The sequence below is a fragment of the Scardinius erythrophthalmus genome (assembly GCF_964197995.2).
Source record: "Scardinius erythrophthalmus genome assembly, chromosome: 23".
Lineage (NCBI taxonomy): Eukaryota > Metazoa > Chordata > Actinopteri > Cypriniformes > Leuciscidae > Scardinius > Scardinius erythrophthalmus.
The window spans coordinates 24,713,788-24,727,860 of NC_138243.1; the positions used below are offsets into that span (position 1 = coordinate 24,713,788).

The window sequence follows — 14,073 nt, forward strand, 5'->3', positions numbered from 1 at the left end:
ACTGGGTCTCATAAACAAACGATTTTGTGACACGTTGGATAGAGATGGTGAGGTGTATTTATCGTTTAGCATCTGTTAAGCCCTGTTACACCAGGAATGATAACTATAATGATAACCAATATGTACTAGTACTTAGTACTAATAATACTAGTATGTTCCTTGGAGTTCACTTATTATGTTATATACTGTATATATATATATGAAAGAAAAAAAAACATTTCAACCTTCATTCTAATCCTGTGCCTAAAAATGATCAGTTTTTAAGGGATTGACCTCTTTATGGCTTGTCAGTAAACGGCAACTGTTATGATTGGCTGACGTCATTGCATTGCACACTTATGCTATTGCACATGCATAAGTGTTTTGAAAACATTATCCAAGTATCATTTTATCATTTACAGACAAAGCATCATGAAATCTTTTACTTGTCGTTTGTGATGCAGCTGCTGCCAGATCCAATACATTCGGCTGCTTTATCTGTTAACAAAAGTTTTTTTTGCAAACTCTCCATTACAAAACAATCTGCAGTCAAATGCTCTGAACAAACATATAATCCCCAGAAGCGATCCATGACGCCATTAAACATAAACCATCCACTTGTTCTAGATGCTGGTATCCTTATGAAGTCTCTTCAGAAATTAGCAAATGAGCTGTTTAACCCTCTGGGGTCTAAGGTGTTTTTGGGGTCCTTGAGATGTTTTGACATGCCCTGACATTTGTGCTTTTTTTCAGTTGCTTATAAACATATTAATGGCAAAGGTGTCATTATACTCTATTTAATACAAACAGGGCTACCATAATATGTAAGCAACATCTATGTACGTGTTTGTATTTTTGAGAGAATAATGTTTATGCATGGTTATTGAAAAAACTAAAAATTAAAGTTCCTGAAAGGCCACAAAACACGTACTAAATATGTGTCCACAAGACTTTTGACTAATGGATGTTTTCGCCTAGAGATTTTGCTTCAAAATTATCTGAAAATCATCCTGCCTAATCATTCACATAAAATAATACATTGATTAAAATTTGGTAAGACACTTTTTGTTTGGAAAGGCAATATGCATGGGGCTGTGAATGATCATGAATAATGCTATGATTCACACCTGAGAAGACAATGACCCGCATAATGAGCTGCATAATGAGCCTTTCATTCAGGTGTGTCACTACATTTACATTTATTCATTTAGCAGACGCTTTTATCCAAAGCAACTTACAAATGAGAACAAATGAGAGGGTAACCCTACACAAGAAAGAATGCGAGGACAAAAGAAAAGAAAAAAAGAAAAGAAATTATATATATACAGTGTATGTATATATATATATATATACATATATATATATATATATATATATATATACATATATATATATATATATATATATATATATATATATATATATATATATATATATATATATATATGATGTACAACACTTATATGTAAGATCAGAATCAACAGTCATATGCAAATGTATTTGCCTGTGTGATGTCACTAATCCCACAATATCCAAACCAGTTTTTTTGTTTATAATGAGGAGGACATTTTAAGCTATGTATCTTGCAGGATGTTTTTATGCTACAAAGATCTCTTATAGGCCCAAAGATCAAGGCAAATTTGATTTCTCATGTCATGACCCCTTTAAATGCCCGAGCTCTTTAAAAAAAGGATGGATTCTGATTTCTGTCAATGTTTTCATCACTCATCAGCTGAAATTTTTTTTTTGTAAAAGTGATTCCAATTATATTGTTTTTCTTTGCCGTTAACGGTGTAGTTGTGGTGTGGACTCTGCTATTCTTTTACATTTAGAACGATTGTTAAAACTATATCTTTATCGTTATAGTTATCGCCCTTGCTGTGAACAGACCTTTAGAAGAAGATCATGTGGGTCTTTAATGTACATAAAATGCCCTTAGATTCAGCCAGTCAAAAGTGCACTTACATTAATTAAGGTCATGCATTAAGTTGCAAAAGCACTGTATCACTTGTTCTGCATTCGTTCAAAGTGTCTGCAGATGACTTTTGACATGCATGTAGACTCAACTTTCCTATTAACTGTGTGATTAGTCGGAGTCCAACACAAAAGCTCTGAAGGCAGTGCTGTTCATTAGTTGTGACTGTCTTTACACTGCATGTGGGAAAGTCTGGGCAACACCTTTGTAAAGCGTTCACATATTCAGCAAAGTCAGAGGTGAGAAGCTGTTCTAAACGCTGCCAATTTTGGAAGTTCTTTCAGATGCATAATATTTACATTTCCACTTATCTCTAATGTAAACTTTTAATGAAATTTGCAGGTTTTCGTAAACCTTGAATATTTTTATTACTTCATTGCTGGGGGGCTGTCTGTGACATTTCATCATCGTGCACTGTCAGTTTCATAAGTGTTTAAAATGTCAAGGGAACTCAGAAACATTGAATAGTGTGGTTATCATGGGCTATGCTCTTCTCTGGACTCTTACCCCATCGTTCTTTGAATTAATAGTTTTAAAAAATGCAATCATTATTGTTTACATGTTTACAGTGTTCTTTTCAATACAATGATAGTGAATAGGGTGGACACAACCTCTAAACATGTCAAAATAGCACCATAAAATCAGTCAAAATAAGCTCTCATCTCTTTCATACTTACTCAAACTTGATCTGTTGTCATGTGCCATATTTGAATAAACACAAATGAGATTTGACAGTTGAGGTTTAGGGAAATAAGTTCTGATGATGATCATATGGGTCAAGAACACCATGAAGGTGAAGGCCCTGTTTACACCAGTGCGTTTTCATTTTAAAACGCTTAACTTTTGCTACGGCTACGCCTGTCGTCTACACTACTTTCGAAAGCTGGGCCAGATCTGCACTGAATGAAATGGTTAAGCAACGAGAACGTTTTCGAAAGTTCTCAACTAGAATACAACAAGCATATTGGTTTTACTCACAAACTATAGTGAGTATTGTATGTGAAAATCTTCACTAAAATGACAAAATTAAATATAAAATAACAGCAAGTATTTTTTTTTATTTCACAGATTGCAGTTATACTGTTCAAAAGTTTGGGGTCGTTAAGATTATTTGATATTTCTGAAATGAGTCTCTTATTCTCAGCACCACTGCTGCATATATGTGTTCAAAAATACAGTAAAAACAGTAATATTGTTAAATATTCTTTTGTATTTTTTGTATTTTTTTATTTTAATATATATTTTTAAAAGAAATGTATAAATGTTTTTACTGTCGCGTTCATATGTAAATTATGTGAGTTTATTTTTTCCATTAGATTGAAAGATCAGAAAAAGTATACATTTATACTGTATAAAGTATACATTTACTCTACATTTACATAGACCCTCCCATTGAAGAAATCAGGACTTGAAATTAGGCCGCAGCATACAGAGAGAGCAATAAGCTTGGCATCTCGGCTGTGTTACAGCGCTGTCCCGCAGAAGTCCTGCCACATCAGTGGAAGGCCAAGCGTTATTTATGAAAGATGCACCTCGCAGAGCTGCACTTTATTGAATTTAAGACAAAAATCGACCAAAGTGGTCTCGGGAGACGCACAAGGCTCCTCCGTTTCTCTGATGTGTCAACTGTTTTCACATTAAAAGACCAAAAAAGGTGAGGGAAAGAGACTTGAAAGGGCAAGATGTTTTTTTCTCAGAGAATCTTCTGTGAATATATTCTCAGAGAAATACAAATTCGCTTTCTATTGACGCTGTTATCCGCTTTCCCGAATGGCAAAAAATAACTCAGTCTGTCTCTCTCTCTGCAATTTAATGAGAAAGGTAACACGTACTTTTCACCTCCCGTATTGAAGACTGCTTTCCTTCAGGGCACTTTTTCATTTGTAGCTCATTCTATAAGACTTCAAGGTGAACTGCCGTCTGCGAGCGTCCGTTCCAGAGCACCACTGAGCCTGTCATCCGGCACTGGCGGAGTTTGACGTCAGGGAAGTTATTTTGCCTGCTAAGAGTTTCTAAGAGTGAGAGTGGAGTTTGAGGAGCTTCGTCTGCGAGCAGCGAGCTGATTTATGGTGCAGATGCTGCAGTCTTGTGGATCTCAGCAGTGTCATGTTCAGCTTTACTAACTGTGAGGCACCTACTCATGCTTCTGTGTGTCAGTGCACTTTATTAAGGATTCCAGTGACATAAAGTTGAAATTTATAGATTTACTCTTCAAAGTAAGTTTTGGGGGGTTGGAGTAGATTTACTAGAGCCATAATAATGATCCTCAAGTAAAAGGCTGTTTTTTGTAAATCCTCTGGCAGGGGCAGTGAGCTCTGACAAATTGTATTTGATGATTTATAATTGTGACCTCCCTTGCTCATTCTTTCTCTCTTTCCTCTCTGTTTTAGGAAGCTGTGTTGTGTTTATCCAGCAGCCCCATGACCTGGTGGTAGTAGCCGGGCAACCCGTGACCCTGCCGTGCTCCATCACTGGATATCATGGCATGGTGCTGTGGGTCAAAGACGGCCTCGCTCTAGGGGTCAACCGAGACCTGTCAGGTAAGATATTTTGCTGCTGTCTGTTTTGTAGCCTAACCTGAGGTGAAATTACTCTACCTCTCATGGCTTATTTCTTTATTTATCAGTTGCCACTGTAGATGGTCATCCACATGCGTGCAATTGGTTGATTACATAATTGCAGTTAATTTAGGATTTAATATAATAACTTAATTGCAATTTAAAATTATATAAAGTAGCCTGCAATCAATGGCTATAAAGTCTAGACTTAAAGTCCTCACTTCTGCCAATATGGATCAGTGATTTTGATGACATTATTCTGCACTTCAGCTTCTCATCAGATTTTCTGTCCAATCAAATGCTCTCTAGAGCACCTCGTCCCCTACATTATAAATTGACGCTGAAACTGCTGCTAAATTTGGTCACTTGTTCACACATTTACTATTTTCTACATGGTGAATGGCACTAGTGCACTATATAGAGGATGGGGAATGATTCAGATAATGTAAATATGCTTTCTAATGGGGCAAATGAAGTCTAGTTGGGGGCACACACAGTCTGCTCCGGTCCAGAGACACGATACGTGTGTGTGTGTGTGTGTGTGTGTGTGTGTGTGTGTGTGTGTGTGTGTGTGTGTGTGTGTGTGTGTGTGTGTGTGTGTGAGATGATTTTTTTTTTCCCAGACTCTGTGATAAATAGAAAGTTCAAAAGAACAGCCATTATTTGAACACACACACACACACACACACACACACACACACACACACACACACACACACACACACACACACACACACACACACACACACACATATATATATATATCTACTGTCACTTTTGATCATTTATACATTTACATTTATACATTTGGCAGACGCTTTTATCCAAAGCGACTTACATTGCATTCAAGGTACACATTTTACATTTTGTCAGTTCTTGCTTTCCCTGGGAAACTGATCTTGCTAAGTACTTGCTAAGTAAAAGTATTAATTGCTTTTTTTTTTTTTTAATCCTACCGACCCCAAACTTTTTCTAGTCAATATTGACTAAACATAATTTTTAATTTGAAATATATATTTATCTAAATATTAATATATTAAAACCAGTACTTTTTTTATCAACAGCATTGTTGTACTTTGTACATACACATTATGTACATTATATTTTATAATAAAACTGTAATCTTTGCTCTGCTTTGCAGTGTAAGTTTTGCAGACTGAAACCTGAAGTCAAGACATTTTCTGAGCAAAACAGCCACGTGTCTCTGCTGGATCAGTCTGTATCATTACAGAGAAGCTGAATATCTCAGAATCTAGTCTTTTCTGTTCAGTTAGGCACTATAATACACTATAGCACTATAATAGGCACTATAATACAAGGACAACAGCCCATTCTGTCAGGTTGTGAATGCTTCCCCTGACATTACCAAGAAGCTTCCCCCACTAACTTTTTCTTGTTTTTCTTTTGTGAAGGTTTCCCTGTTTGTTTCAGAAAGTTCCTGTCAGAATTACTGTCAGACTGAGCAAAGCAAAGCAACAATCGAGAATTAATTGCATTTCTATCATTAATTAAGGCAAGCACTTCATCATCCGCAGAACCCCAGAGAGACGTGCCGCAAGTGCAGCTGTTTTACATTCGCACGCTTTACAAATAAATTTGTTTCGAACGGATTGAAATGTTCTCAGAACTTCTCCCTTATGCAAGGACAATCTTTAGACTTAGGTTTGCAAAATCAGATCGGGTTGCTTTGTAAATCATAAACAAATCAGATATGATTACCGGACTCGCTTTCTTCAGTGCGCCACATTTACTGACTGTTTTATTTGCAATGAACTGCCAGATTAAAAACAAAATGCCAAACAAACTTTGGTCTAATTCAAATTCATTGCACATTTGTCCCTAAAGCTTTCATTTGCTGAATGTCACTTCCAAATTTGCTTCAGCTCACTTGAAGTTGAACTTGTTAGCTCTTTGAAATATTTATTGGCTAGCGAAGCATAATTCATCGATTTATTCTCATATCTAACTCAAAGTACAGCGATCAGATCCCGTTTAGCTAACGTTACACATAATTGCTGGATCAAGGGGTCATTATCACTAACAATAGTTGCTGATTGCGTTCATGTACGCACTTCAAAAAACGAGCAATTGATATCTGAAAATTGAGCCTTTAGCTGCGGTCTCATTTAGCCCTCTCGTGATGTGTGATTTTAAACTATATACTTTACCAAGAAAGGATCTCCATTTTGGACATGGGTTTCTCCAGAAGTTAGTCATTTTTAGCCATGACTCCAGGCAGCGTTTAGTCATGGACAGAGCTCTTTAATTGATCCTCTCAGGGCTTTTCTTTCCTTTCCACTGCGTCTGTCTTTCTTCGAGCTTTTATTAGTGTCCAGGGACTCCTGGATATCATTGTACCGTGGTATAATCGAGTACAGAGCTGTGATACTTAACCATCAGTGGCAACCGGACAAAGTCTCCCTTCTAAGTGGATACGAAAACATCACTCGCTAAAGTGTAAAATGAACTAAAATGAACTAGAGCCCCGACATGAATGGATATCAGCGTTCAGAGCAGCTCTAAATCTGCTGATTGTTTCAAACGTGAAGCAATTCGTGGATTTTACAAGTTGTTTGCGGGTTTTCATAAAATCTGTCTTATGTTTTATCACCTGCAGTTTCACACTGAAGAAATGACACATCCTGCGATCAATATGACATAGATATCTATATCTTTTCAGGGCGAGTGTCCTCAAAGCTTGAGAAGTTACAGATTTTGTGTCAGAGAGACTGAAGCTAACATAACGCTTGATTAGGATGCCTCTCCGTGTATCTTTCCCCCTTCAGCTTTCGTGTATGCTCGCTCCGAGCTTTGATCTGCCTGCTTTCAGCCAAGTTTCAAGCGTGCTTCCATCCATTGGAGTGTCAGTGAGATGCCCACATTGTGATAAATCCATGTCCCAGCTCTCTATCACAGCTGCTATTGATCCAACATGAAGCCGAATCCATTTCGGTGGGATTCATTACCTTTAATAGGGTCATTTCACATTGTTTCTTCTAATTGACAGCCATTGTCTGAAGCCATCCAGTCAAGCATATTGGGGAATTCATCAGAGCTTTATTGAGGCGCCTGTATGCCTCAATAATCCCTAATGAAAACAGCTCTTAAATAAAAGGCAAAAGAAGATCCAGTGGCAGGAAACCTGAAGGCAGTAATGACACTATCGATTCCTAATACAGGCTTATTACCAGATAGCACAGGACAACCAAACAGTCTTTAATATAAAGGATCACCAGGGTTTCAGAGACACGCCATGATAACTGTTTACAAGATCATGTTTGGATTTAAACGTGCTCGGGGCTGCGATCTGTTTGCTGATATGAGGAGATTAACTAAAAATGAGACATAAGTCTTGAGTAGAGTATCATGTAGCAATTTTGTTGTTCCAGTTTTTCCAAGCTACAAAGGCACCATTCATCATTTATTGAAGATACCACATTCTACACTTTTGTTGCATTTTTTTTTTATCCGGAAGGCCACGTATACGTTTTTTTAGCTGTACATCATCAGAAAAGATATATATAATATATGATTATTATTTCTGCAGTTTTGAATAAATATCGTGAAAATACACATTTCTGCAAATTACATACATTTTCTTTTCATGACTGAGTTGTAATACACACTACCGTTGTTTGAAAGAAGTCTCTTATGCTAAACAAGGCTGCATTTATCTGATTGAAAATACAGTAAAATATTATAGCAATTTAAAATAACTGTTTTCTATTTTGGTATATTTAAAATTTTAATTTATTCCTGTGATGGCAAAGCTGAATTTTCTGTATCATTACTCCAGTCTTCAGTGTCACATGATCCTTCAGAAATAATTCTAATATGCTGATTTGCTGCTCAAGAAACATTTCTTATCAATTTTGAAAACAGGTGTGCTGCTTACTATTTTTTTGTGGAAACCGTGATCATCAGGATTCTTTGATGAAAGGAAAGCATTAAAAGAACAGCATTAATTAGAAAAAACAAAATTTTGGTAACATTTCTAAACGTATTTTGGTCAATTTAATGCATCCTTGCTGAATGAAAGTATTAATTTATTTAATAAAAAAAAATGCTTGTCATGCTTTCTAGATGTCAACTTTTACTAAATGGTTTTGTGTAGCAATTTGATCTGAACACTCAATGTCGGAAGTCAAGGTGTTATGTGTTCATGTTGCAAAGTTTAATTCAGTCATACCACAGAGTGTATTTTGTAATGTTTTTCTTTTCATGACTGAAGTAACCCAAGGCAGGAGACTGGAGATAATTCAAGGCCAACTCAGAATGAGTCCCGTCCCGTACAGTAAACTATTGGTCTTTTTGTATGATTCTAATATTTTACCCATTCCTGCAACTTTCATGGAATTAAACAAAACTAGCGCAAAGAGTAAAACTCTACAAAATTCAAACTGGATATTTCACATTGCTTTTTATGTTTGATTGTTTAATGTTAAACCTAATACCTTGTGTTTCAGGTTATCCACGCTATGATGTGATTGGGGACCACAGCAAAGGAGAATATCACCTACTGATCCAGAGGACGGAATTGATTGATGACGGCAGCTTTGAGTGTCAAGCCATCCAGGCTGCTAGCAGATCTCGACCTGCTCGGCTCACTGTTCTGGGTCAGTGTTACCTACCAGAACCTTCCAAAAAAGAGATGGATAGAAAGATGGACGGACGGACGGACGGACGGACGGACGGACGGACGGACGGACGGACGGACGGACGGACAGACAGACAGACAGACAGACAGACAGACAGACAGATAGATAGATAGATTTTTTGGTTCTCTTTTTGGTTCTCTTTTCTAATTGGACCATTTTTTTTTGTATGAGTTAGGATAGATGGATTGATGGATGAACCGATGGACAATCAGACAAATCGATACATACTTTAACTAGAATAGCACTCGAGCAGTAAAAGAGTAAAGAAAGCGAGGCACTGAGAAGAAGAAAGCATGAAAAAGTACCTCCTCTGCAATACTGTGAATGTAGACAAGAACAAAGTCAATCTCCGAGTCAGATAAATGTGTGATATTCTGAAATCAGGGCTAATCAGCTTTAATAAGACACATTAGATATGTTTGCGATCAATAGAGGCCCTGACACAAATGCATTGCGTCAGCTTAGCTCCCGGGCAGCCTGGCTCGGCCTGATTATCATTATCGATTTCTTTCCTTCCTTTGTTAAAACTATGATATATTCCAGAGGAATAAGTTCATTACACCGGCCTCGAAGTAACAGCTTTTTAAACCAGTAATCTGAGTCTAGACACTTAAAGCCGAGCGACGATGCCGGCAATTCTAGGTCCATTAAAATGATTAATTATAGATGAGAGGCCGCTCATTTGTTTTTATTTTTTGCTGGTCCTGTGGCAGCAGAGACAAATCATCATGCTCCCCAGGGCAGAGCCATTACCCTGACATGTAATCCCACACAAACTGGCTTACTTCTGAAAAGTTGCATACAAAACCACAAGCGGCTCCTGAGCGAGGTAATGAACCTCATGTAGGGACTCCGTCATCGTCAATCCCCTGTCACTTCCCCCCCGGGGACGACGACGGCGCATGACCACAATCAGACATGGCGTTTCTTTCGTTCACTCTCTCTATCTCCCTCCTGACAGATGAGATTCAGAGTGGCTTTGTAACATGATTGGATCCCTCGCCTGTGAAGCCTCAAACCTGTCTTTGTCACTTACCGAGAAAAAATGTCTGTGGAGGCTTTTTCCTGACTTTGAAGCACTGTGTTTGGGCATAAGTCCAGGGCTCCATTGTAATGCATTAATATGGCTGGGTCTCAAATCATGCTGTGCCAGTGAGTATCAGCCCCTAAATGTATGTGTGTATGTATACAGGGCTTGATATTGAGCTTGAACTGGTTTTTCAAAGTTACTAGCCACTCAGCATTTTCACTGGCCACAATTTTGATCAATCAAATCAATACCATGGGGAAAAACTTCCAGATATTTTTTATATTATCTCATAATTTGCCGGCAGGTATATTAGGCTGCTGTCACTTTAAGACCTGACACACGGATCCATTATACTGTTACACAATCGTTTTCTTTCTCAACTGTTTACATTCACTGACAACATAACTGACTGTGCTCACGAGAATACTTGTCATTATTTTGTGTGTATATAACTGTTTAAGCGCAAAAAGCAGAGGAGAAAAAAACCCTCAATAATGAAGCGGCTTTATGTGCGCGCACTTTGGGTGTCTGCAGGAATGAGTAAAATTCTGTGCAGTATGTGCAATCCCGAAATTAAAGCCCTGTAACACAAACAATATTCATCCGGAGCAAATTATGTGTCAGTTCGCTGTCGGAGAGATGAGAGTGCGATAAAGCGCACCTATATACTGCGGGAAATGAGTATTGGAAAGCGTTTCAGATATTTCAGTATCGATATGTATCGAAAAATCTATATTTTTGACAACACTACATTGCACTTAGTTTATTATTTGACTACAGTTGAAACATGTATATAGGCTATTATATAAAATTGAACCTGCCAAAGTGGCTAGTACTAGTGACTAGTATATATATATATATATATATATATATATATATATATATATATATATATATATATATATATATATATATATATATATATATATATATATATATTTCTTCCAAGTGACACTGCTTCGCAATAAGGCTCTCGAACAATCAGCCTCTGTTTCGGACGTGCGCTTTTGCAATTACACCAGCACACACTCGGCAGCGGGAGGGCGGCTGACCTGTCGGAGTGACATTTGAACTTTGAGTATCCGTAAGAGAGTTGTGGGGTAACCCAGTTTGCTTTGTGGTGGCCAGGCTACTGAATAAGACATGAGATGGGGTTGGTACACATTGCTGAAGAAGGACCCCTGAGGCTAATTAGATCCAAGGAATTCCCCTAAAGCCAAGCCCAGGAGCTGGAGAGAGAGCGAGAGCCGCGCCGCAGCAACTCAGTGAACCATGGAGAGAAACCCGAGCCACTTCCAAAGGTCACTATTGTTTAAAAAGAGCCACTGCAGTGTTTCTGTAAGCTCTCAGCATTTGTTCTGCTCATTGTCTTCAGAGTTAAAGAGGCTTGTGCAATTTGGCTGCTTTCAGACTTAATTAGAGGCTTTCTTTCCTTCTTGACGCGATTGAATGCGAATGAAAACAGGCAATGTGGAACAAAAGTACAGTTCACTCAATGTGTCAAGCTCTCTAAAGTTGATTTACTTTTCCTAGTCTTATTAGAAACAATTAATTGGTTATTTAAAAGTTTGAAAATAACTTCTTGTGTCTATGAGCGGTCCACAAATAGCAGTCTGCGGTCCGGACCCTGGCTTGGTTCCAACCGGACCACGAAACATAATGAAACGGTAGCAACATTTTATCGTTTCTACAGTTTAAAGTGAATAGCGTGTCAAAACAGCAGAGCTGTTCACACCACAAGCACTCGGTCGTTTATAGTAATGATCCTTTTGCCGCTATCTTCTAATATTTATATCTTTTTCATGCCAATGTTTTTTAGAGATTTTTTTTTTACTGAAAATTTTCAGAAAGTCGCATTTCAATAGGCTTCATTCACAAAACACAACCAGAACAAATTTGTGTGTAAATTGTTTGTAAAACAAATTATTCTATACTTCAATTATTGTATTCAGTAACACTGTTTGCTATTGTAAATTAAGTAAATCACTGCATTCTTTCTCTTCGTCTTTATTTTGGTTTGTAAAACTTTAATTCAATTCCATACGTGCATATATGAACAAATATGCATGTTGTTCAAAAGTTTAGGGTCTGTAATAATTAAAACCTTTTATTCAGCAAGGATGCATTAAATTGATCAAAAATGAAAGTAAAAACTTTTATTATGTTACAAAAGATAGCAAATAAATGCTTTTCTTTTGAACTTTCTATTTATCAAAGAAACTTGACACAAATGTATCACAAGTTCTACAAAAAAAGCAGCACATATGTTTTCAACATTGATAATAATAAGAAATGTTTCTTGAGCAGCAAATCAGCATATTAGGTTACACTTTATTTTAAGGTGTCATTGTTACAGTGTAATTATATATTTAAGTACTGAGTAATAGTAATTAACTACATGTACTTACTATAGGGTTAGGGTAGGATTAGGATTTGGTTGAGGGTTAGTTGCATGTAATTATGCATATTTTACTGTAATTACTATGGTAAGTACTTGTAACATATGTAACAAGGACACTGTAAAATAAAGTGTTACCGCATATTATAATGATTTCTGAAGGATCATGTGACAGACTGAAGTAATGGCTGCTAAATATGCAGCTTTGGCATCGCAGAAATTAATTAAATTAAAAATATATTATTACACTTATATTTTAATATTATATATATTTAGAAAATTGATTCATATTTCTAAATATAACTGTATTTTTACTGTATTCAAATACATGCAATTTATTTGAATGGTAGTATAGATGGACTAAAAGCCAAAACTCTCTTTTTTTTGTCAAACTCTCATGGAATCTTTAACTTGGAATCTAATTTTGCAGTCATGTCACATTAATTAGGTCTAAATGTGGACTTCTCAGACTAGTAGTGGGAGAAAAGCTAGTGGATTAAAGCTTTGTACAAGATGTTATCCTCTGCCTTAAGAGCGTGTTGAACAAGCCACGTTAACCTGTCCCAGAGGGAGACAAACATCGGTCCTAATGAGAGGAGACGGCAATTACTTGTAGTCTTTCAAAGCAAAGAGGCTGTCCTGTTCCTCCTCTTCGTGGATAAGACACCGGCCAGGGATCATCACTTGATTCTTTGAAAACTAGAATGGAAAGGCGGCGAAAAGATGTGCTATTGTCTTTTTCCTTTTTTTTTATTTTTCACCCTTGCACAGCAAGCTAACTCGCCCAGATCTGACCAAATATGCTCCCCGTCTCCTCATGTTAATGTCAGCACCAGCGTTGGCCGCGAAAAGTCACATCGCAGCCAGATTGAGAAAAGAGAAAGCAAACAACGAGGTGATGAAATTGAAAATGCAGAGTTCACAGATACAGGTCTCGACCTGAATAACAGCCAAATGCCATTGTTCACTGTTTTCCCCCCACTAGAAAGTTCTCTTGCTTTTAAATGCAAGAATTATCACCTCAGTCTGCAAGTGCAGTTAGTGTTATGAATTTTTAAAAATGTATTGAAGTTTGCAACAGCTGGTCCTCCATTTGAACGTCACACTTTGTTGAATAGGAAGCAGGCATGCTGCAACATCTGCATCTCAGAGAAATGTGAATTCACAGACAGGTATTTCATGCTTCTGTGTCACAGCAGAATACAAATTCTTACTAATGTGACATAGGTGCAAAACTTTCATCTGCAGCTGAGATATATGCAAATTAACTTGCAAAATGCGAAATGGTAGGTAACAATAGTAACAATAGGATTTGGGGAGTAAATGAAATGAAATTGGCCATCAAAGAATTTATGGAAAGGTCTGTAGGCCTACGTGAAAATTCTGCAGTGACTCTTTCTGCAAGTTACATCATTACACTAGTAGGTGGCGACAAGTGACTCTGTTATTGTGTGAGTCATTTGAATAATTCACTC

The 14,073-nt window shown here is 37.2% G+C and overlaps 1 protein-coding gene across 1 annotated transcript in view; it reads left to right on the forward strand.

Annotated features, from left to right (window-relative positions):
• The window catches only part of kirrel3a (kirre like nephrin family adhesion molecule 3a), a 131,825-nt gene that overhangs the window by 76,337 nt on the left and 41,415 nt on the right, over positions 1-14,073 (forward strand). Inside the window, exons 2-3 of the mRNA XM_081354032.1 lie at positions 4,345-4,494; positions 8,979-9,128. Of these exons, the coding sequence (XP_081210158.1) occupies positions 4,345-4,494; positions 8,979-9,128 (300 nt within the window). The remainder of the gene's footprint in view (positions 1-4,344; positions 4,495-8,978; positions 9,129-14,073) is intronic.